This window comes from Mchenga conophoros, linkage group LG8 (genome assembly GCF_057382185.1).
Source record: "Mchenga conophoros isolate Kocher_MC1m ecotype Shallow Benthic linkage group LG8, M_conophoros_male_GT1.1, whole genome shotgun sequence".
Lineage (NCBI taxonomy): Eukaryota > Metazoa > Chordata > Actinopteri > Cichliformes > Cichlidae > Mchenga > Mchenga conophoros.
Window position 1 is genome coordinate 29,586,286 of NC_140533.1, and position 24,481 is coordinate 29,610,766.

Genomic DNA, 24,481 nt, shown 5'->3' on the forward strand with positions numbered 1-24,481 from the left:
GAAATGTAACACTAACCACATGCAAGAGACAGAAGCCATAAGATGTAACAACGACTTTATTAATTGTCTGATCCAGAAATTTTGATGTTGTTTCCCATCACAGAGGAATGAAATCTTCACGTGATCGTTCACCTGGCCGACAGAACAAAACATGCAGCTGATCACGAAAGTTAAAATAATGATAATTTTACATTACAGAGTAGAATAAAAGTAGGGTGTGTGTGTGTCAGCATCCAGCTGTGTCACACGTGCTCAGTGTTTGCAGATGTTCATAAATGTCCTCTTCCACCAATCACGTCACATCTCCCGTTCACGTGTTCACTCGCAGAAACCTACGATTTCATTCTCGAGATCCAGAGTGAAAATTCTGTAAACGTAGATCTTTGTCACACATACAGTAAATATTAGCATCTATATTCTTCATCGCCCTGCAGATGTGACGTTACGTTTGTTTCACGCGTCACGTTCGACAGATGTTACGTAACAGTCAGTGAAAAGCTGATCGAAAGAAAAAGCGATCACGTGTATTCACCCTGCCCGTGTCTTGCCTTCAGGTGTCCAACCTGTACCTGTACGACAGCGTGCTGATGCTTGCCAACGCCTTCTACAGGAAGCTGGAGGACAGGAAGTGGCACAGCATGGCCAGCCTGAACTGCATCAAGAAGTCCACCAAGCCCTGGAACGGAGGCTGGTCCATGCTGGAGACCATCCAGAAGGTAAAACACATCCAGAGTAGAGCAGACCAAAACATGCCCGCTGGTTTAAGCCCTGATATCAAACTTACGATGGAAGAATTTAACCCTGAATCGAGTACTCGCCTTTTTCTTTCATTACAAAAACTGTGCAAATAAGAAGTTTTATCTGTACAGCCTCTCATTCAGTTTGGTTCAAAATAGTAAAGTTTTCTCAGAACTGTTATTTATTTAAAGAAAGTCGAGGCGAGCATTTGATTTGTACAATTTTCAAAATAAAAGAACAAACAGCTGCTTTGTCAACAGAAAATCAATCGCACATCAAAGATGCAGTGAAATTGCGCGCAGCAACCTGGAGTCAGTCCTCACAGTCTAATTGGAGAGAGATGCTCTTTGGCTGGGCTGATGAGTCCCTCCAGCACGCGCGGTTGTGTTTTATTAAAACACGAGTCTGCTTATCTGACACGCATCAGAGTAACCACCGCCGAGCTCATTAGCGCTCCTTTCCTACAGATTCCTGTAGAAAAGTCATAAAGCATCATGTTCTTGAATGATATTGACAGAAATATCCAGAGTTCCACCAAAGGATTATTACTCCTGCAGTCATCTTTGTATGCGGACGAGCCAGACAGAGCACGCGGCCGCTTAAAATTCTCATTTCATACCAAAAAGCTGCCGAAAACAGCAGCTCGTCTGATGAGGGGGAGGAGCCTCACCTCCGAGCTGATGAGGCTGTGACTCCTCACACGACCAACTGTCCTGCCTCTGCACTGGACCGGCATCGCTCGGAGGTCAAGGTTGCTGCATTTAACGTTTCACAAACTGCTCTGGAAATAACAAACGTGAGCTGCACCTGCAGCATCTATCAAGTGTAATGAATCTGAATGTGAGCTGTACAATCCTCAAACTGCCGCAGCCATTATTCCAGCTGGTTAGTGATGGAAACATTCATTCGGTCTTGTTCCATCTCAAACACGCCCTTTCTGAGGTTCCCCGTCCAACCTCGAAGCTCCTGTTTCGTGCTCCAGGCGGTCGTTTGTCAGTTTGATTGTTATGGACGCACTTTTGCTGCGTCTCACCTCAGAGTTGGTCATTACCCCCAGACGAGTCTGGGCTACTTTGCTGATGAAATGGACGATAACTTAAAGACAGGACGACATTCGCTGAGTGAAAAATGGCAGAAGCCGAGAACTTTTTATGTCGCGCGTATCCGAAGACGTGAAAAGCGGCGTCCCTCCTCTGGCAGGTGTGTGTTGAATGCGTTTACTCGGACACATCTTTGAAAGAGCCAAACATTTTCAAACATTAATTTCCTCCAGGTGACGACGAACGTGACCTTTGCTGCTGACAGAGGAACATTTAGTTGGCCGGCCTGCTGTGATGACGTCTTCAGTCATGCTTTACATCCAACACGAACTGATGGAAGTCATGAAGTGACATTTCATCCGTGGCCTTTCGTGGCAGCGGCACAGCAGTCACGGGCTGAACTCATTCAGTCAGACTCTGATGATGTTCTATATGGCGCCTCATCGTTCTGCAGAGCAGCCAGACCTGATAAAGATGGTCATCAAATATTTAGGTCTATATTTATTGGCTCCCACTGCACCCTGGGATCTCTGCGTTCCTCACATTTTCGGTGTCGGTGTTAAAGATGCAGGAAGTGTAGCAGCAGGTGTTTCAGAGGTCACCTGGTCCTTTCTTCTTGCCCCTTTAACCTGTTAACATCTACCTGATTGCTGGGACGGGGGTCAGGGTTATGCTCCCGTCTCATACACGTTATCCTCATTTGAAAGAGTCGTCTTGTGGATGACTCGTGTTTTTCATTATTTCAGTCAGGAGGGGCTTTTAGGATTTGTGTTCATATTTAACATAGACGTGTACGGCTGTAGTATTGCTGCATTTATCCCCTGGCATGGGTGCTGATACACGCTGCTGCGAGGCTCCCAGTACAAAAGAGGCCTGCTGCCTGTCATTGTTCAGGTAAATTGACAGATTTCTGGAGCATAAATCCATCAATAGCACAGGAAGTTGTCATTCTCAGCTCGTGTCTCGTTTGAACACGGATTACAAACTGTTCCTGAAATAACCAAATATAATCAGGTAGCAGCTCGAGTCAAAGATCGTCACAAAGTAATAAAAGAAGAAAGTGGGGCATCTGAAGGTTCTGGGGAAAGCCTGATTGTGTCAGACGGCGAGCACAGATCATCCTGCGTGACTTCTAAACCCCCGTCTCTCTCCTCTCTGTCTGCCACCCTCCTCTTCAGGGAAATATCACAGGTCTGACGGGTACGATGGACTTTAAGGACAACGGCTCCAACTCCCACGTCCAGTTTGAGATCCTCGGCTCGAGCTTCAGCGAGACCTTCGGCAAGGACATCAAGAGGGTGAGTTCATACTTTAACAGATGAGCAGTCGACGTCGCCCGAGTGTGTGTTGGATCTCGGAAGACGTTTTCCTCCTGGGGGAGGAACAAATAAAGCTAAAATATTCGATTTTTGATTATTCTCCAGCACGTCGCTGTGTTCAGTAAAGAGCAAAACACAGTTCTTCATGTGTTTGTGTCACGTGTGTTTTTGGGGAAGTGGAACCAGATAATCCACCCTGTCTGACACACACACACTGGTTTCCATATCTCAGTGAGGACGTCTCACTGACATAATGGTCTCACTAGGTGCCCCGACCCTAACCCACCACAAATGAAAGCTGAGCCTAAACCTAACCATCACCCTGCTGTACCCCTGAGACTAAAACCACAGTTTGAGTCTCAGAAATGTCTTGAAACTCATGCTAATTTTCTGTCCTCACAAAGATGTCTAAACGTCTACACACACACACGTTTCTGGGGTTAAACTTGTGGAAATGGCTTCAGACAAACATCCACACCACAAACCCGTCCGACGGTGTCGCTGCGGCGTGTTTGTTCAGAGCGGCGTTAGCCTGTGGCGCACAGAGGAGCGCCATTAGCTGCCGTTGTCGCTGTCGGTGGAGTTCAGCGTCATCGGTCGTTGTGTTGGCCGTAGCGGAGCGCTGCGGTTGGTGCCCGCCCCTCCCAGCCTGCGTCTTTCATATCCTCACGAAGGCTCTGCTTCATTAAACGTGGGGATTCCTTCAACATTAAGTGCTCAGACTGAGCTTTGGCACCTGGGCCCTGCTGGGGCTGGACGTGCAGCTTCTGTGCTGAAGTTTGAAGTTGGAGAAGAGAAAACAACTGCTGATGTGATGGAAGGAAAACACACCTGGATCCCTCAGGTTTGGAAACTGAGGCGCTGCTTCGCTTTATCCAGGATGGTGAAAACTAACCACTGGTGTTTTTTTTACTCCTAGAAGAGCAACTAACGGCTGTACGACCTTAAATGAACTCTGTTTATTCCTTTCATTTAATTGTCATTTATTCTGTTTTCATTGGTGAGACTCTTCAGGTGGAGCGTTAACCTTTGAGCAATGAAGGGATTTTAACCCAACGAACAGGAATCAGTGCGACTGTCACGAGTGTTGCATCGTGGCGATGTCCGCCTTTATATACAGTCTTTGCTCCTGAGTCATGACGGCGTGTTTTTCAGTGTTGCTGACGATGCGCAAGATTAGGGGGTAACATGCAAACTCCACATACAGCTGGTCGCTAGTTATTACACCCATCAGACAGGCACGACTGGGTCAGAGCGTCTCCAGGACTGCAGCTCTTCTAGTTGTTTCTGGTCTGCAGGCTCACTGATGCACGTAGAGATCGAAGGCGAGCTGCTGTAGCTCGAACGAGTCCGATCCACGGAGGCCCGCCTCGCAGCTTAGAGGACTTAAAGGACATACTGCTAACATGTTGGTGATACCACAGCACACCTTCAGGGTAATCTACGCCTGATCGCTACATAAGCCTCCGGGAAGGAAATCTGTTCAGGTTTTGTAGCGACATGTTTGTGCAGGAGACAGCATAAGAGTCGCTTTGTTGGTAACAAAAGGTTTATTATAGTAGCAAAAGTGCAAAAAGGCCATAACAGGCACATGTATCAGTGACTCACATTAAAGGCGCTACAGCTCATTACAGCCCACTCTGGGTTATTTTCAGAGTCACATACAGTGCTGCAGGGTGTCCTCCGGCCTGCTGTTAATGTTGCCGCTACACGACCGGCGTCTGATAGCGGCGCTCTCTGTAATGACACAGATATGAATGTCAGCTGACTTCATCTGCTGCTGCTGAGCTGGCAGGAAAAACACAATCAGCTCTTTATAGGATGGAAAGCAGAGAAAGAGCAGTTTAAAGAGAAAACGTGCGTTTGGATTTAGCGACTGCGCTGACTCATCGGCCTGATTCGTAGCTCCTCTACAGAGGCACCTGTCATCTGCAGAAAAGGGTCTAAAAATGTGAAAAATTAAAACTGACAGTCAAACATAAACCGGCTGCCGTCTGATGTATTTGGTTGAAATTATATTTAGAGTAAAACTGGAGCGTTGCCCTTTAAAATCCACTTTTGTAATTTAAGGAAAACCAAATCAAATCAAATCACTTTTATTGTCACATCACATGTGCAGGTACATTGGTACAGCACATGTGAGTGAAATTCTTGTGTGCGAGCTTCACAAGCAACAGAGTTGTGCAAAATACAAGAATGTAAACAAGCAAAATACAAGAATGGCTACATCTGAAACTAATAAATATATGTACAATATATAATAGTATATGCATTTCTGGATGTGTATGCTAAATATTTTTCTACGTGTGTGTGTGTGTGTGTGTGTGTACACATATTTTACAAATTAAATAGAGTAAACAATAAATAAAATAAAATAAAATATACAGAGTTGAATATGTGCAAAACAAGTGGCATTTATATACAGTGTGGAGTGCATAATGTTGAAGTTCCAGTAGTGAAGCTGAGGTGTCTATGACGTGTTCAGCAGTCTGATGGCCTGATGGAAGAAGCTGTCTCTCAGTCTGCTGGTACGGGACCGGATGCTGCAGAACCTCCTTCCTGATGGAAGCAGTCTGAACAGTTTATGGCTGGGGTGACTGGAGTCCTTGATGATCCTCCCCGCTTTCCTCAGGCAGCGCTTCCTGTAGATGTCTTGGAGGGAGGGAAGATCACCTCCAATTATCCGTTCAGAGCACCGCACTACTCGCTGGAGAGCTTTGCAGTTGTAGGCGGTGCTGTTGCCATACCAGGTGGTGATGCATCCAGTGAGGATGCTCTCAATGGCACAGCGATAGAAGGTCCTGAGGATGCGGGGGCTCATGCCGAATCTTTTCAGTCTCCTGAGAAAGAAGAGGCGCTGCTGCGCCTTCTTCACTGTTTTGTTTGTGTGTACTGACCACGTAAGATCCTCAGCCAGGTGTACTCCAAGGAACCGGAAGCTGCTCACTCTCTCCACAGCAGCGCCGTTGATGGTGATGGGGGTGTGTACTTCTCTGCACCTCCGGAAGTCCACTATCAACTCCTTTGTCTTTGCGACGTTGAGGGTGAGATGGTTGTCTTGACACCAGTGGGTCAGGGCGCTGACCTCCTCCCTGTAAGCCGTCTCATCACCGTTGGTGATAAGACCCACCACTGTAGTGTCGTCCGCAAACTTCACAATGATGTTGGAGCTGTTAGTGGCTGTGCAGTCGTAGGTGTAGAGTGAGTACAGGAGAGGGCTCAGTACACACCCCTGTGGAGCACCAGTGTTCAGTGTGATGGGGGATGAGGTGATGCTGCCCAGTCTGACCACCTGGCGTCTGTCAGACAGGAAGCTAAGGATCCAGCTGCAGAGGGAGCTGCTCAGTCCTAGATCCTGCAGTTTCCTGTCCAGCTTCGAGGGAACGATGGTATTGAATGCTGAGCTGTAATCTACAAACAGCATCCTCACATACGTGTCTCTCTTCTCCAGGTGTGACAGGGCAGTGTGTAGTGTCAGGGCTATGGCATCATCAGTGGACCTGTTGTGGCAGTATGCAAACTGTAGAGGGTCCAGTGAGTCGGGTAGTGCAGAGCGGATGACGTCCCTGACCAGCTTCTCGAAGCATTTGCTTATGATGGGGGTCAGGGCTACAGGTCGCCAGTCGTTCAATGAGGAGATGGTGGAGGATTTGGGTACAGGGACGATGGTGGCCATTTTGAAGCAGGCTGGGACTACAGACAGAGAGAGGGAAAGGTTGAAGATGTGCGTGAACACTCCAGCCAGCTGAGCCGCGCATGACTTGAGGACGCGGCCGGGAATCCCGTCCGGACCAGTAGCTTTGTGTGCGTTCACCTTCCTGAAGCACTTCCGCACATCCTCCTCAGACACAGTGTGCGCACTGACGTCATCCGCGGTGCGCACACTGTCCGGTCTCATGGTGTTCGCTGCGTCGAATCTAGCGTAGAATACGTTTAGATCCTCACACAGAGAGGCCGTGGTCTGCGGTGTGCTGGTTTTCCCTCTAAAGTCTGTGATCGTGTTTAGTCCCTGCCACATACTCCGAGGGTTGTCAAACTGTTGCTCCGCCCTGTCCCTGTACTCACGTTTGGCTGCTTTGATCGTCTTCCGGAGTTGGTAATGTGCGTGTTTGTAGTCCGATGTGTTCGCGGAGGCAAAGGCGGTGCTCCGTGCCGCCAGTGCCGCGCGAACATCTCCGTTAATCCAGGGTTTTTGATTTGGGAAGGATTTGACTGTTCTGGATGGGACGACATCTTCCACGCATTTCCTGATAAATCCGCAGACTGAGTCTGTGTATTCATCAATGTCTCTGGCGGCCACGTGAAACATTTCCCAGTCCGCGTGATCAAAACAGTCCCGCAGCGCAGACTCCGATTGGTCCGTCCAACAGTGCACCGCCCTCCGGGTTGGAGCTTCCTGTTTCAGCTTCTGCCTGTAGGCGGGCAGGAGCAGGATGGAGCGGTGATCTGATTGGCCGAATGGGGCGCGAGGGAGGGCTTTGTACGCATCCCGGAAAGAGGTGTAGCAGTGGTCGAGTAGCCGGTTTCCACGTGTGTTGAAAAGGATGTGTTGGTGGAGTTTGGGTGAGACTTTCTTCAGGTTTCCCTTATTAAAGTCTCCGGCTGTGATAAACGCTGCCTCTGGGTGTGCGGTTTCCTCGCTGCTGATCGCGCTGTACAGTTCCCTGAGTGCACGGTCAGTGTCGGCTTGTGGGGGAATGTAAACAGCCGTAATAATCACTGCTGTAAATTCCCTCGGTAGCCAGAATGGCCGGCACTTAATCATCAGGTACTCCAGGTCCGGTGAGCAGAAGGATTTGACCGGGTGCACGTTCGCATAATCACACCAGCTGTTGTTGATCATGAAACACACACCACCGCCTCTGCTTTTCCCAGTAAGATCCTGTGACCTGTCCGCGCGGTGCACAGAGAACCCCGGCAGTTGTATTGCGGAGTCCGGTACTTTGTCCGATAGCCAGGTTTCTGTGAGGCAGATCACGCAGCAGTCCCGCATCTCTCGCTGGAATGAGATCCGTGCCCGAAGCTCGCACAGCTTGTTCTCCAGAGACTGCATATTAGCCAGTAATAAACTGGGTAACGGTGGTCTGTTAGTGCGCCGTCTCAGTCAAACCAGAACGCCAGATCTTCTCCCTGTGTCGGCGTTTGCGGCCTCCAGGGCCAGAGAACAAAGGCGTCTCAGGTGAGATGAATGGGGGGTCTGCAAACGGAGCGTCCGTGTTGCAAAACTTGAACTCCGGAAAGTTATAAGAAAGACCGTCTTTTATGTCCAGTAAGGTTTGTCGGTCGTACACAAGGAGACAAGTGCTGCTCGTGAAAAAATGAAGGAAAAGTAAAATTAAACACAGAAAAAAGCCGTTGCTTGGGGGAGCTCGCGACGAGGCTGCCATACTCGGCGCCATCTTGGATAATAGATAAAAGCAGGAAGTTAAAGGAGTCGGAGACATTACAAAGAAGAATCATTCAAAGTCTGTTGGATAGAAATCTGTGGTCCCGCCCCTTCCTCAAAGAGCCAATCAACACCCGTCAATCATATGTCTCTTTGCTTGAAACGCACGACTGCGTAGTTTAATGATGGAGCGCTCGTTGCTTTATGAAGCCACAGCAAAGCGTTTCACATTTATCAGAATGTGATATTTGTCATTAGAGCACACATCTGCACCAATGAATTAAGAAAATATGAATATCCACAGAAACTTTATGATTTTGTGAGGCCGTCTCAGCAGCTGTGTGCTGAAACAAGCCGCGCAGAGGTGGAGCTCAGAAAGATGAAGCAGCCCGAGCCAGCCAATCACTGAGTGTTGCTGCCATATTTGAATGTAAAACATCAAACTTGCAGACTGGAAACAGAAAGAGTTCGCCTCCAAAGTAAAAGTGGAAGCCTTTGAACCCTGTTGGTTACAATGCCAAGGCAGAACTTTTACTTTGAAGGCGAGCTGTTTCTGGTTTAGCTTGATCCGTCTTTTCAGTCTCGCTGGCGTCTTCGAGGTAAACTACAGGCGACCGCGGCGACCGCTCTTTGTCACCGATTTCATCGAGCAGCAGTCTGCAACTACTTGCCACCTGGTTAAACACACATTTTGCCATGGCAACCAGAGCGTTTTCTAAAGAGGTTTGATACTGGAAATATCTCAGAACAAGAAAAAGAAGAGCATAATTTCATCTGCAGGAAAAAGTAAATTAGAATAGAACAGCCCTTTATTCGTATTTATTGTACACGTGCAATGAAACTGTAGACTTGAACTGTAAATGAAAGGCTTGTTTGCAGGAAACTTTGTGTTTAACTGCATCATCAGAAGGTTTCAGTTAGTAACTTGTTACTTAAAGTGACGAGTGTAGCATGAAACGAAAAACTGTGAAACTCGTGAAAATACAGTTCAGTCCAAATCTGATGGCCTTCATATTTTCCAAACTGTCCACTGGCTGACGTGGAGTCTTTGCCTCAGACGATCGAGTCGAACAGCGGAGTGACTCCTCCCTGGTCCATCGTGTAGGGCGCTGCAGAACGATCAAAATGTGTTTATTGAAGAAAAACGTAATTTACCTGCTCTGTGGTGCATCAGTCAGTCCGTCCTGATCTGAGTTTGTCTTTACTTGTTATTATAAATCACATTTTTACACATTAAAAAGCTTCCAAACATCATCAGAGATTTTCTTTTCTAACCTTCGCTGTTTCTGATGTGTTTCCCTCGTCTGTGTCCACGAAGGCTACGGACGGCTGAGTAAATGCCAGAAAAGTAATCTGCTCGCTCATTTCCTGCACAGTTTTCATGTTTGTGCTGCACTTTTTCCTTTTCTTGTTCCGGCGGCAGACGGCAGGTTTTTTATTTCCTGTTGACTTTTTCCTGTTTTAGCTCTTCTGTCAGGACTTCATGTCTGTACTGCCAGAGCCTGGATATGCTGGATATATATACCAAGTAGTGTTACACAACCCGGTTCTGGGTAAAATGTTAAAAACAAAACACAAACAGAGCGCAAAAAATATCCGATGTGTAACCTGGACACATGCTTTAAGAGAGACATGGCTGACTTTGAATTTGATTGCAGCAACACGTCTCTATAAAACAGGATGGAAAAAGTAGGCGGTGCTAAGAAGAAACAGCTGGAGGGAAACTTTCTGACTGGCAGCAGGTCAGCAACACGAGTGGGTAAGAAAGAGCATCGGAGAGGCAGAGTTTAACAAAAGTAAAGATTAAAACCAAAACTACAAACTGACTATGGAAAGATTTCAAAATAATTTCCCTCAACATAGTTGATGATGTCATCAGAAGAGAAAAGACTGATAATCAGAGCTGCATGTCCAGGATGTTGAAGCCTTCAGCTGATTGTGTGATGGAATCAGTGCACGAGCTCAGGAACTCTGCACCAGGCTGCATGATGCAGAGAAGTCGTACACATAGTCCAGGGACGCCTTGTTTAGCATCAGCATCAGTGGATCTGACAGCTTACACATCTGGACAGGCTCCTGAACCGTTTATTTGGCTTATAGAGCAGCGTGATGCTGAACACTGGATGTTAACACCGCGTGCAGTGTTTTTATGTCTGATGGAACTTCCTGTCGACCCTCCGCTCGACAGTCGCTTTGAGAAAGAGTGAAAACGGTTCGTCGACGGCAGCGCGGTCGCATATTTAAGTTTCACGGTTTCACAGTCGGCTGTGCAGCGCTGCGCCGTGCTTTGTGAAAGAAGGCAGCCATCGTTCACACGACAGCGATAAATTTTTCCAATCAGTGAAAAAGTTGTTAACCATGTTACGGTAACCTCGATTAACGGCGGCCCCGTTCACAACAGCGAGCTCTCCTCCACATCAAACCACTTAGTATTTAACAGGATGGATGAGGTTTTAATTCCAAACCTGTAAATGCAGGTTGCTGCTGTCTTACAGTCGATTAATCAGCACCGAGGAGCAGCAGGTATAATGAAACCACACGCGTGACATCACTGCGTCACCCTGACCTCCGCAGCAGCGCGCTGCCGTGGTTTCATCATGAAAGCCTGATTAGCTCCCTGAATAACTGAAGTCATCCCTCATCTGCACAATGCAGACAGTGGTAGAGCAGTACGCAGTGTGTGGTTATGCACAGTGTTACGCCATCGTAGTAATTTATGTGTGACTGTAGGCGGTAACACAGCAATGTAGAAATGCACCAGGACATCTGCCTTTAAGAAGAGGTCCAACTTTATTATGTAACACTGAAAGGACAAGGAGACAAGGAAACAAGGAAGGGAAAAACTCTGCAAGGAAAGAAGAATTAAAGAAAAGGGAGGGAGGGCAAAGGGAAAAGGAAACAAGGAAGGAGAGAAAGAAAAAGGAAAAAAATAATAGAGTTTGAGGCATAGAAAGGGAAAAATAAATAAAAAGGAAAAGCAAAAAGGAAGGAAAGACTGGGGACGAGAAAAAAATAGAAAGGACAGAAAAAAGGAACCAAAATAAATAGATTAAAAAAACAAGGAGTAAAAGGCACAAAGGAACAACAAAGAGAAAAAGAAAGGAAGACAGGAAAGACAGCTAAAGGCAATAAGGAGAGGAAGAAAGGAAGCAAGGAAGAAAAGGGAACAAACAAGGAAAGAAAGAATGAGGAAATAGGAAAAGGAAAGTAAAAAAGGGGGAAAATAAAGAAAAGGTAATAAAAAAGAAATGAAGGAGGAAATGAAAGAAAATAAAAATAAGAGAAATGAATCAAGGAAAGGAAAGATTAAAGGAATGGAAAAAGGAAGAGAGGGGAGGAAGGAAGCAGGAGGAATGAGGACAGGACAAAGGAAATGAAAGAAATGAAATAAAGATGGGAGAGGACATGAAAATAAAGGAAGGAAAACCAGGGTTAAAGCTGCCTGATGATTGGATGAAGGAGACGATGATGATGATGAAAAATGAGAATGAACGTGGGGCTCGAATCCATCGTGTTCAGTAACACAAACAGTCACACACTTCTGATCTATTACAGACAACTCTGTGCTTTTAATATTTAATTCGTCCTGAAAATAAGTCGACAGGTGGAGGGAGGTGATTTTTCCCATTTTCACTTTAAGTGAAAGATCTCTGACTGAGTGGGAAATCGCTCCGGGGAGTCTCGCTTCGAATCAGCTTTTGATTTGTGCTGAAAACATGAAACATTTTTCATTTTTTTACTCTCGTTGCATCAAATAAACGTGAATGAAAAAAAGCAGCAAAACGCAGGAAACATGCACACGTATGAACACTTTTACACTTTTACGAGCACGCATAGCAATTTAGATGATTTAGCAGCTTGCAGACACACACACACACACACACACACACACACACACACACACACACACACACTCTGTGAGAGCAGTTGCTGCTGCAGTAATGAAGATCTAATCTCCCGGCTTCTCCTTCTGAGTTATGAGTCCCCCTGTGTTGCATAATGGCCATTAGGAGAAAACAAGCACAGAGCTTCTCTCACACACACACACACACACACACACACACACACACACACACACACACACACACACACCATCATGTACCAGTACCCCCCAAACAGGAAGAGAAATCTATCTCTAATATACGGTAAACTCTTAGCATGTAATGCAGCCCCTGCTTTGTAACCCTCTCTGTGACATATTAATATTAATACACGTGCGATCTATTGTGCACCTTCATACACATATGTGCTGATGGATATTGTGCGCACTATATGTAAAATGGACATGTAGACACTGTGTAAATGTACAGCCTGTATGTTTATGTTGGCCTCCCGGGTGTGTGCTGTTCCTACAGTAATACTCTGTAAGTGTCCACATCCTGCTCTTTCATGATCCACGGTTTAGTTTTGTTTACGTTCTTCAATCTTCAGAGGAAACAGTTGTTTCATGCTGCATGTCACTGCCGCACGTCTCTCTACCGTCTGCCTGAAGTCTTGATTAGTTACAACTGCAGAGTCTCTGGGAGCTATTTTACTTCCTTTAGTCAAACAGTACAGAAATGACTCCAGGCTTCATACAGCTTGGAAACAAAAATGTATAGCCTGAAGTTTGTCTCGCTGTGATGCCTGTTTCTAGACCAGGGGTGGCAATTCCAGGCCCTGAGGGCCGGTGTCCTGCAGGTTTTAGATCTCACCCTGGGTCAACACACCTGAATCACATGGTTAGTTCGTTACCAGGCCTCTGGAGAACTGCAGGACATGTCGAGGAGCTAATTTATCCATTTAAATCATCTGTGTTGGTTCAAGGACACATCTAAACCCTGCAGGGACACCGGCACTCGGGGCCTGGAATTGCCCACCCCTGGTCTAAAGGTACAGGGGTGCCTCACCACTAGATGTCAGCAGAATGAATTCTGAGTTCTGTTTTTTCCTCTCTCATTTTAAGAGCACAGTCTTCGCTACGATAGCTGCTGTCAGGCCAACAACTCCATCAGCTGTGTGTCTGCAGTGAGTGGAAGCTGTTTACCTCAGCTGTCATATGTGGCCGGTGTCTAATCACATGCATTAAACAACATTAGGAGACAATTAACTGTCTCTTTAAACCACAACAGCAACTTCCAGGTGTTCACGAGAAGTGGTTGGTTGTGCCTGAAATTTTAGATGATGTAAAGTGGCTCATGCTCCTGTGACGTACCAATATAAATCTGTGGGAAAACCTAAAACTTGGATTTCATCTCGAGCTGTTTTAGTGAAAATTGCCTAAAAAGAAAAATGTCCCCCACAGCTCCAGTCTCAGACACACTCCAGTAGAAATAAGACAGCAACCTCTTTCATGTCATTTTGTAGATAAATCCTCGTCCTGCAGCTAATACATCAGCTTTTACATACTTTAGTATTTAGTTTCTGAGTGTTATTTTAAATTTCTGTTTATGTAGAAAGCAACAGATTTATTATTGCTGCTGATTTATTCAAGTTAACAGCAAACAAATTGTGTGTAATTGCCAACTTGACCCCATTCAGTCACAGAGCGGCAACAGACTGACTCATTGCTATTGCCGTCTGTTTCCCCTGCTGTGACTGAAGCATAAAAAAATGTCAGAGTTTAGTCGTTTGCGTTTAAAACGGATTCAGATTGAGATTTTCAGGAGAAGCAACATCACACCAAACACATCTCCTAAACTCCCCCAGCTGAGAGCCGACATGGAGGGAAAGTAAAGTGTTAGTGGAGCTTTCCTGCCTTCCAGAAAGTTTGGAAAATTTATAGGTCAGGATTTCTGAAGCTCTGTGGGTGGATTTTGGTAAAGTGATAAACAGTCCCGATCAAAAGTTTAAAGCCACTTGAAAAATGGCCAGAAATCATATTTTGCATGGTTGGATCTAAACAAGGTTCCAAGTCGAGCTTCAACGTGCAACAAGAAGAAATGAGAGTGACACAAAACATGTTTTTAACCTGCAGTTTCTTAAAAACAACTGAAACAGGCAGTTTTACAGCAAAGGCTTAGCACCACGCCTCAAAATAACCAAAACAGAAATCAAAGTTCCAAACATGAACTCAGTAATGAGCAGCTCCAGCGTTATTGTTGAGCGTATGGATGTTGTGGTGTGCTTGATGCAAGCGTTTCCACGAGTGGGAACATTTCTCCAAGTGGTGAAGACGGCCGCACGAAGGACATCTACTGTCTGGAACTGTTTGTCCATTTTTTAAACTTCCCTTACCATCCGTCCCCAAAGGTTCTCAGTGGGATTTAGATCAGGATGGTCCGAAAGAGACGAGGCCTTTTGAAGCCCTTCAGTCTCAGAGGGCATCTGATGGTTATGGGGCTGCAGTCGGCACCAGTAACGGCCTTGCTTTGGGTCGAGATCGTCCAGTGTCTTGATGGAAAGCCAGTTGGATCCTCCGGCTCAGTGCTGGTGAATTTTTTGTTCCATAAGATATTCCAAATAACTGTCCTACTGCGTCCCACCTCAGCAGTGCTGCGAGAGACTCTGCAACCTGACCAGGTTCAAAAAGGGAACATTTCTTTGCCTTTGCCATCAGAACGTCATGACAGGGTGACTGCCTGATAGGAAGTGACAATCAATCCACATTTATAGACAGATTTGGCCTTGGTCATGGTCCAAAGCTGTAAAACTGCCTGTTTCAGTGTTTTTAATAAACTGCATGCTCAAAAACATGCTTCGTCTCACTCCCATTTCTTCTTGTTGCATGATGAAGCTCCACCTGGAACCCTGTTAAGATCCAACCATGCAAAATAGGATTTTTTTGTGCCAGTTTTCAGGTGATCTTAAACGTTTGATCGGGACTGTACCGATGCTTTAAAAAGCAAAAAGTGTCATTAAAACATTAAAAATGTGTTTTTCAAGAGAACTTTAGAGGGCAGCAGATACTGAAACAAATATAACCTGACAGTTCTACAAACAGGGACCAAAAAGACTGGATTGATGATACTGTGGGATAAATGTGCTTCATAAATCCTGCTCACTACAGTCTGTTTGCACATGGAAACATCAGAATTCCCTTTTCGGCACATCACCGTCTTACTGGCTGCTAACAGCGAGGCTGCTGGTGCCGGCGGTTCGTGTGGTTCCTGTTTTACGTCCGAGCAGAACGAAGCTGGCATCTGCTTTGCAAACAAAATTAATTACAAGCTGAAAGTGAGACCGTCCCTCCCCAGTCTCTCATCAGTAATCGCGTCCCCCCCGTTTGTCTGATCTGTCCGATTCGGGAGGATTTAACCGAGCCGGGAGCGCAGACAGAGGACGGCGCTGTTTATCTCACATCTCATTTCTTTAGGCAGTCTAAATGTGTTTGGGGGGATAAAGATGAGGCTGATCACACACAGGAAAGTTTTCCGGAGTTTCCGACGTGCAGGTAGATGTTTTTTTCCTGGCTGGAGGTGCGATAAGAGCGACTCGCACTCAATTCATTTCCCCCCCACAGTGTTGGTGTTATCCCAATCTCCATCTCCATCTTTCTGTGCTGTCCATGCCTCTCCTCTCTCTCTCCCAGGGCCATTTCTCAAAGCAAATTTTCCCCGCAGATGAAACGCACCACTCCCCTCTCCCTCCTCCAGATCAGGACTGATAGAGATTGAAATGTTATTGCCCTCTTTCCCCTCCAACTTGTGCCGCAGCACTCGCCGCCTTCAGACCTCCCCCGCGTGTTATCCCATCTATCCGTCCTCACTTTTCTCATCTCATTGACTTTTGATGTGTCTTCCCAGCAATTTGTTGCCAGTAAATCGCCCTCCCATGAAAGACGGGGGGAGAAAAAAACGCTGGTATTCTTTCCGTCGCCTTCGATGGGCAGCAGCGACTGAACGTGTGTCGGAAGACATTATGCTCTCGCCCACAATCCTCGGAGGGAGTGTCTGCGAGTCGCAGTTTTTAATCAGACACTGGACAGCTGGGATGACTACAGCAGACAGATAATCTCTTCAGCTTCTAATAGGGGCCCGATTTAGCTGCAGTGGTTATCAAAGTAGGGTGTGAGGACTGTCAGCGGCCCTGCCCGGAGTTCTACGGGGTCGTGGAGCAAAACGAGGAGCATTAAGGACTATTCAGTTACGACTAAATGACTGTTAATTGGTTCAGTTTCTTACTGTCACATGCAGTCTAGTGCTGCTGAACGATGTCGTTTATGTCGTTTGATGCAGTTTCATTTCAGTTTAAATGAATGCATTGCATCATTTTAAAGTTATCCCCCACCGATGACCCCAACGCCACCAGACGCCATTAATTAATGAACTAACAGAGAACCAGAGGTGCTTTGTTTGACTCTAAGTGAACTCGGAGTCTGAGAGGTCATCCGTGACCACCCTAACTCTTATTCTAATCCCAGTTAATTTAGTTTTTTTGTTTTTACTCGTTCTTTCAAGCTGTGACAATCAGGCAACAAAGAAAATTCTTTCTAAGTGATGAACATCAAAACTACTTTTTTACTAAAAAAAGACCGTTTTGCCTCGTTGCAAAGTAAAATGTTTTAGTATTAAGCTGATCAGCGACAATGACTTCCCCCAACACTGTATAGACTTTCTAAAACATATAAAAACATATGAAACTCAGAAGAAACATGCTTGCATGTTTGCACACAGTGCATTCAGCTCCCCCACTCAAAGAAACCGTGTGCATAAATGAGCCACGCCAGCGGCTTCGTCATTAATTTGTTTCAGACTCCCATTTGTTCACATAAGTCCAGTTCTGTTTACATTATACATGCTTCCCTTAGGCAGCATCATTAGAAGACATAGCATACATTTACACTGCTATGCTGATGACACCCAGCTCTATCTGTCCATGAAGCCAGATAACACACACCAATGAGTTAAACTGCAGGAATGTCTTAAAGACATAAAGACCTGGATGGCCGCTAACTTTCTGCTTCTTAATTCAGATCAAACTGAGGTTATTGTACTCGGCCCTGAAAATCTTAGAAATATGGTATCTAAGCAGATTCTTACTCTGGATGGCATTACCTTGGCCTCCAGTAACGCTGTGAGGAACCTTGGAGTCATGTTTGACCAGGACATGTCCTTCAACGCACATATTAAACAAATATGTAAGACTGCTTTCTTCCATTTGTGCAACATCTCTAAAGTTAGAAATATCCTGTCATCCAGAGAGCGTATTTCTCCTATACCGGCTTCTCTCCTGGCCTTTAGTCTTCTGTGGAACCAGCTTCCAGCTTGGATTCAGGAGACAGACACTATCTCTACTTTCAAGATTCAAGCTTTCCTCTTTGCTAAAGCATATAGTTAGGGCTGGACCAGGTGACCCTGAATCCTCCCTTAGTTATGCTGCAATAGACGTAGGCTGCCGGGGGATTCCCATGATGCACTGGGTGTTTCTTCTTTAGTCACTATGTGTTTATACACCTCTCTGGATTCAATGGTTTATTATTATGAACCTCTGTCTCTCTCCCACTGCATGTCTTCATCCCGTCTTCCTTCTCTCACCCCAACCATTCGGGGCAGATGGCCCCGCCCCTCCCTGAGCCTGATTCTGACGGAGGTTTTTCATTGCCACCATCACCAAGTGCTTGGTCATAGGACTATTGATATGATGTCATGTGATTTTGGGGGTTTTGTCTGTTTTTTGTATTATTGTTTCAATCAACAGTTTACCCAGAAACATGTTTGTTACTATAATTGTTCAAACAGCATAAAGCAGCTGTTTCTAAACGAGATTCAGACTCAGGCCCACCAGCCTCAGCATGATATGGTTTCATTGTCCTTTCACACATGCTGCTGTGTTCAAGCATGACTCATAATCATCTATACATTCTTGTTGATCATTTCCCTGTTTCCTGTGTCGTGTCTTTGTTGTTGTTTGCTCTTCTCTGCCTCTGCTCTCTCACAGAAACGCTAAAGAGGTTTGCAGTTATTTTGTGCAGGATAGAAATTACCCACCCATTTGTCCATAATGGGGACCACATTGTTACCGGCCCTTCTGAAATGAATCCATTAGAAATGTCGGAGAACGAAAATGAGCCTCAGACGGCACTAATTTCTAATCCCTGAGGTAATTTGGAGTCGTTAACAACAATTTGTGCCTTTGAAAACTCGAAGCTTCCTAATTTTTATGAATAATACATAGGAGAAGATAGATATTTCACTCCCTTTTTATTTCTTATTTTTTCAAAGCCACTAAGATGGAGTTTTTTCTTTTCTATTAAAGGCGTGGGCAGTGATGAATGACCGCCGAGATCTTGGACATCCCATAGAGAGACACCAAATTAGGGGAGCTGATAATGGAAGGGCTGAAAAGGAAAAAGCTGTAATGAAACAGAATGATGAAAAGCAGATGTAATGTTTGGATTTCAGATGGGACCCGGTATAAAGAAATGCAGGCAGAAATCAAAAGGCTTCAATTCTGCAGTCCGAGACCGACGAGCTGCCTAAATGTGTCCATTTTGAAAGCGATGACATTTTTGTGTTGAAATGACCTGCAAAATGCAACAAAAGCACCGAAAATTCGACTAAATGAATTAGATTAAGGGTAAGAGTACTGAAGACTTCTGAAAGCAGCGAGAAAATGTCAGATCAGACTTGTAATTCTGTAAAACAGGAGCTATTCTTTCTTCCAGCTCCATATGTTTTATTCTGCACTCCACTGGTGTCGCTGTGTGATCTGCAGCTCAAAGAAATCTGTATTTATTTTATCTGATACTGGACCTCAGTGCAGCGCATGGTTTATGTAGAGCTTATAGAAACGTGCTGTTACCAGTGTCAGCAACGATGTGGAACAGCTAGCAGTGTTAGCCCAGCATCAGCTGCAGAGCGGGTGGAAGTAAAAGACATGCACATCATTTCACTGCACTGTGTTTGTGCTTATTTTGTCTTTGATAAATGTTTCATGCATCTTCCTTTTCTGTATCTGCAGACGATTAAAGTCATCTGCGTTCTACCTGTGCAAAGCGCCATCTTCAAGCTACGTGCTATTTTTCACCTTTTGCAACAGATCTTTAGCACGAAGCTTAAAAACAGAATCTCTCCCACAGAGTCTCCTGATACCACCAACCCTCACAAAGACAGGATGAGCTCATTGCTTCTATTTGTGGGCAGCTGAAGCTGCACGGGTCGATTTCAGAGGCAGGAAGAAGAAAGTGAGATTGTGCGCTCTGAGCGCTATTACCTGATTTTAATGGTTTTTGAGGTCGTGCTCTATTCTTTACATGACTTCTGATTTCTCACGCAGTCACACTCAGTGCTGACATCATTGCTTTAGTGTAGTTATTGTCCTTCCTGCCTCTATGAGCCAATCAGATTCTGTTCTGCATCCCTTTAATCTCAGTGCTCTTCTGCCATTTTGGCTCTCCGACTCTTTCGGGCAATGATATCCTCATTTTTTGTGCTTCCCTCGCCTTTTAAACCATGTCTGATTCTGCTAGCGACATGCTCGACGCTGCTGTCCTCTCCAGCCACGATCAGGAAGTCATCTGACTCCTCACCTGTGAAACATGCTAGCTGAACGAGGTCCTGTGTACTCTTAGTTAAACTTTCTCAACAAGCCTCCATTCCTGCTCTCGCTGCTCCATCAAAGAGCATCGCTGATTGATGTGGAAGAACCAGGAAGTCTGCTGGAACCGACTCCAGTATTAGTAAAGGTAAAGCGGTCCATACAGCGGAGGTTCTCTTCGTCCTCCCCCGTTAGCCCCCGAGATTACAAATAGCACCTGATTCAGATCTCTGACTCTCACTCAGGGGGCTGTTCTCCCCGGACCGCCAGCCTCCACATCCTCACCACAGTGTACCCTGTCATCCAGATCTCCCACTTCCCCACTGCACTATCCCTGCTTCGCTTGGGTCAGCTAGCTGTGCACAAAGTCTCTCCAACATTAAACTGACGTACATGTAAAGATCTCAACGTTAGCCTAGCAGTTGTTCTCCAATCATCTGATCCATCCCTGTGCAGACATGTGTCCATCAGTGAGTTTGAGGTTGCCTTTGGCATTTACTGACATTTTATGCACAGTTTATCGAGAGCAAAGGCGAGACCTGGATGCTTATCCAGTACAGAGGGTGCTCTGTTGGTATCCAGCAAATTTACCCTCTGCACTTCATTGTCAACAAGCCTCTGCTCCACCTGCGGCCATATTGGGCTCCGAGCTTCTCTAAGCCCTCGACTACCCTTTACACCTTTGGGTTCGACAAGTCCAGCTGCTCCTTCTCTGCTTGCCATAATTCCCATTGAGCTGTTCTTGCTCAATGGCCCCTCAGTCAATACTGTCAGGCTGATTAAGTTAGCTCGCTGCACAGCATGTCTGTCAAAAGCCGGCATCGCTGACGGTAGGGCTGTTCGATATAACGATATATATCGGATGACGATATAAAAACGTCTGTCGTTTCATTTTATGCTATCGTTTGTTTCGTGGTGTCACAAAATAAACTGTTTAAGGCGATATGTTTTCATGTTTTGATGTCACTGTAGTGGCTATATTCATTTCTTAAAGTTCTCTTTCTCTTATATTTAATATAACCACACTACGGACGCACAAGCGCCTGTTTTTATGGGTTGTCGTTAGCACCAACGACGGTGACAGCATCGCGTGTCCGCTTGTTTATTTTCCACATAAACCTTTCACAATAAAGCTCAAGATCCTGTTGAGACTTTTCAAAATAAACTGAATCACGTGAAAGATGCAGATTATTTACGGATGAGAAGCAAAAAACCAGGTGCTAAAAAATAAAGCTTAGACTCAAACGTTAGAACAGGCTTTTCCCCGCAGCACGCCGTGTGATAAATACTCAAAGAAAACGGCGCCGTTACAACTTATGTCTAAAAATGTGTCGTTTCATGCATCGTTAAAACTCCAGCTACATGACGCACAGCTGGAAACACTTCATGCAAGTCGAGCTGCCCGAGATTTTCAGAATTTACAGAAAATGTTACATTTTTGTGATTTATATCGTTATCGGACGATAGATGTCTTATATCGGGACGTGAGATTTTGGTCCTATCGCACAGCCCTGACTGACATATTCAAAATCGTCCCCCATTCATCCATCCCTGAATCCTGATTCTGGGTCTGAGTTAAATTAATGTTCAGGTGCCTGTGTTCGATCCAGTCTCCAAAGCGCTCTGTTGGATTCTGTTAAACTCCCCTTTCAGCTGAGAAAACACTCGGTGCTGCTACCAGTCTGGAGGTTTTAGGCATAACTCACATCTGTGGAATCCCTCAGTCGTCTCTGTCGCTTCAGTTACCGTCCCTGCTCGGTCTCCTTAGTGTCACCATGCCCATCACTGTCCCATGTAGGAACTTGGTTTTCCAATCAGCGATCAGTTGCGTTCCCCTCTTTACTCTCGCTGGCTGTAAAAACTGCTCGGCTGGATTTTTGGAAAGGTTTGGGTTACATGATGCTCCGTTGCAACAGTAACATTTGGAAATCCATTTGCATCCATATGTGACAGTTTGGAAGTGTTATGACAATACTGAGTCATCTCAGTGTTATAAATCTGGTGTGTTATGGCGCCATTGCTAAAGGACACACTGAGCATTTATGAAACTCATGTTTGATGCCCTGAGAATAAAAACTGCTCGTGCTGTTATTATTTTGCATGTCTGGCTTCATTTGGTGAACTCGATCAGAAACATTAGGAAAAAATGGACGAAAAGTTCAGCAAAAATGTTAAATTGGGGAAAGTTTGACGTTAGCAGTTGTTGAGCGGTTGAGACTTCTCGCTTTGGACCAGAGGTCACGGTGGGACCTTCGGCTCTTTCTCTGACGGCCTCCATTATTTATTTAAATCAGCTACGTAACGTATTCTGTGGTGAAGCCATCAGTGTCAGCTAAGACGACTTCACACGGCAGAAAACAGGATTTTCCGAATGTTCGTAATCCAGTGAAGGTTGAATATGAAGCGCGGCTCTGCGGAGTCCCTGCAGCAGCGCTAATTATCCGCCACCCACCAACCGTCCTTTAGATGAACAAAAAAGGTAGAAATCAAAAGCTGGCAAATACACACACGTGTGCACTAATTACCATTCGTATCACTGTTTCCTTTGAAAAGGCCCCGGAGAGCGTAACTTTGTGTAGATTAGAAAAATCAAAGCGGTTTCATAACAGTAAAATGCATCAGAGAGTCTCCTGAGAAGAGTGTGGAGTAGAAATCCTGCTCAGCGTGTGTGTGTGTGTGTGTGTGTGTGTGTGTGTGTGTGTGTGTGTGTGTGTGTGTGTGCGTGTGTGTGGACCTGACATTACTGTGTTTGTCTGTCCTTGGAGAAAATCTGTTTACTTCAGCAAAATCTCCTCATCCAGCTTTTGCCTTCGCACTTCACGTGTGCGCGCTGTGTGGGTATTACTGCACACTGTCTCCCATTAGTGGAACATCATACGTGCTTTGTGTTCAAGTGCTTCACTTTCAGAGTGAAGTTTATTGATGATAATTTGAGTTCAGTGACAGTGCGTCACTGCCTCGAGCCTAAAACCAGCGTGGTGGTGTTAAAGTGGTGCAATGAGCTCCACATAAAATTATATGAAACAGGACACGTTTTTAGTCAGTGTCAGACCGACAGGATCAACACGTGCCTAACTTTTACCATGATGACCAGAGATGGCGCGTTACTGTAAACCGATTACTTTTTTCAAGTAACGAGTAAAGTAAGGGATTACTATTGCAAAAACGGTAATTAGATTACCGTTACTTTCCCGTAGGAACGCTGCGTTACTGCGTTACTAAAACCGTGATTTTTTGCGAGAATGTCTCACGACAGTGACGTAAGCGAGTGCGACGTTCGTGACAACAGCTGTGTGCAGATCAACAATGGATCATATATCGAGTGCAGAGAGAGTATGAGCGTGCAGCGTTTAAAGCGTGGAAGTACTGACCTTACTTTGAGTTTGATTCCATAAAAAGTGACAAAAACATTAGTGTCCGCTGTGCGTGGGAAGAAAACTTCTTTTTACAGCGAAAAAACCCTAAACTTCCAACAAGCACCGAGTAGCTACGACGTAATGGGAAACTCACAGAGACACTCGCGGATTCTTCCACTGACCGCGGCACACCTGCACCAGGGTAAACCTCCGCCTACCCCACTCCTGCTTTACAGGTGAAAATAGAGCAACAGGACCGCTGAGTCTTTGACTTTATTTATTTTCTGCTGTGTTTTACTTGCATCTATTTGAAAGACTGAGTGTAAACACACAAAATATTTTATTTTATGAGCTGGAATGTGCAGAAAATAGGTTTAAATGTTAAACTAATTTCTTCCAGTCAGAGAATGTTGCAGATAATTACATTTTTGCTTGATGCATAAAGTTAAAAGATTAAAACTAATAAAACAAGTTTTAAAAAGAGACTTTTCCATCTGATTACATTTATATGATGGATTATGCAGAAAAAGTAGAATTGGGCTGAAAGATCTATCACTTTATCACCTATTCAGGTTGTAAATCGTGTTTTTAAAAAGTAACTAAGTAACTAAGTAATTAATTACTTTTGAAAATAAGTAATCAGTAAAGTAACGGGATTACTTTTTGGGGGAGCTAATCTGTAATTAGTTACTGATTACTTTTTTCAAGTAACTTGACCAACACTGATGATGACAAACACATGCACAGACAGTGAACACAGCACAGCTGGAGATCGCTTCATCTTTGTCCATGTTTGCAGAAAGTTCCGGGCACAAAGAGTCCAGCCGATAAGCTTTTCTGTGGTGCCTGTAACCGTAGCAAACATGACCGCAGACACTTTTCTGGATATCAGAGAGCTCGCTCGGTTCTTATTGGGCTTAAATGAAGAGGCGGGGCTCCTTTGATTATCCTGGCCGTACGTGCTCGGCAAAGTGCCGCTGGGTCGACCGAGAAAGATGATTTACTGCAGATAAACAAACAAGGAGCCCACACTTAATTACAGAAATAAGAAGACGTTACAGTAGCCGCCCACACGGCGTGACTGACGGGGGATCTCTGGGACATGTATAACTGCAGTGACAGCCGAGGGAAGATGGGCCCAGTGCTGTAAATCTCACCCTATAAAAGTCCATTTAAATCTTTAAT

General features: G+C 45.3%; 1 protein-coding gene and 1 long non-coding RNA gene across 5 annotated transcripts in view; one reads left to right on the plus strand and one right to left on the minus strand.

Moving 5' to 3' along the window:
* grid1b (glutamate receptor, ionotropic, delta 1b) overlaps window positions 1-24,481 on the plus strand; it is a 618,013-nt gene that overhangs the window by 547,045 nt on the left and 46,487 nt on the right. For all 3 annotated transcript variants that reach the window (XM_085285493.1, XM_085285494.1, XM_085285495.1), the window contains 2 exons: window positions 555-716; window positions 2,957-3,076. In XM_085285493.1, coding sequence (XP_085141619.1) covers window positions 555-716; window positions 2,957-3,076 — 282 coding nt within the window. The remainder of the gene's footprint in view (window positions 1-554; window positions 717-2,956; window positions 3,077-24,481) is intronic.
* LOC146569165 (uncharacterized) overlaps window positions 1-24,481 on the minus strand; it is a 94,624-nt gene that overhangs the window by 12,674 nt on the left and 57,469 nt on the right. The window contains exon 5 of one of the 2 annotated variants that reach the window (XR_014893692.1): window positions 4,707-4,834. The exons of the other annotated variant lie outside the window; for it this stretch is intronic. This is a non-coding gene — a long non-coding RNA (uncharacterized LOC146569165). Of the gene's footprint in view, window positions 1-4,706; window positions 4,835-24,481 lie in introns of those variants that run through there. 2 annotated transcript variants of the gene reach the window in all.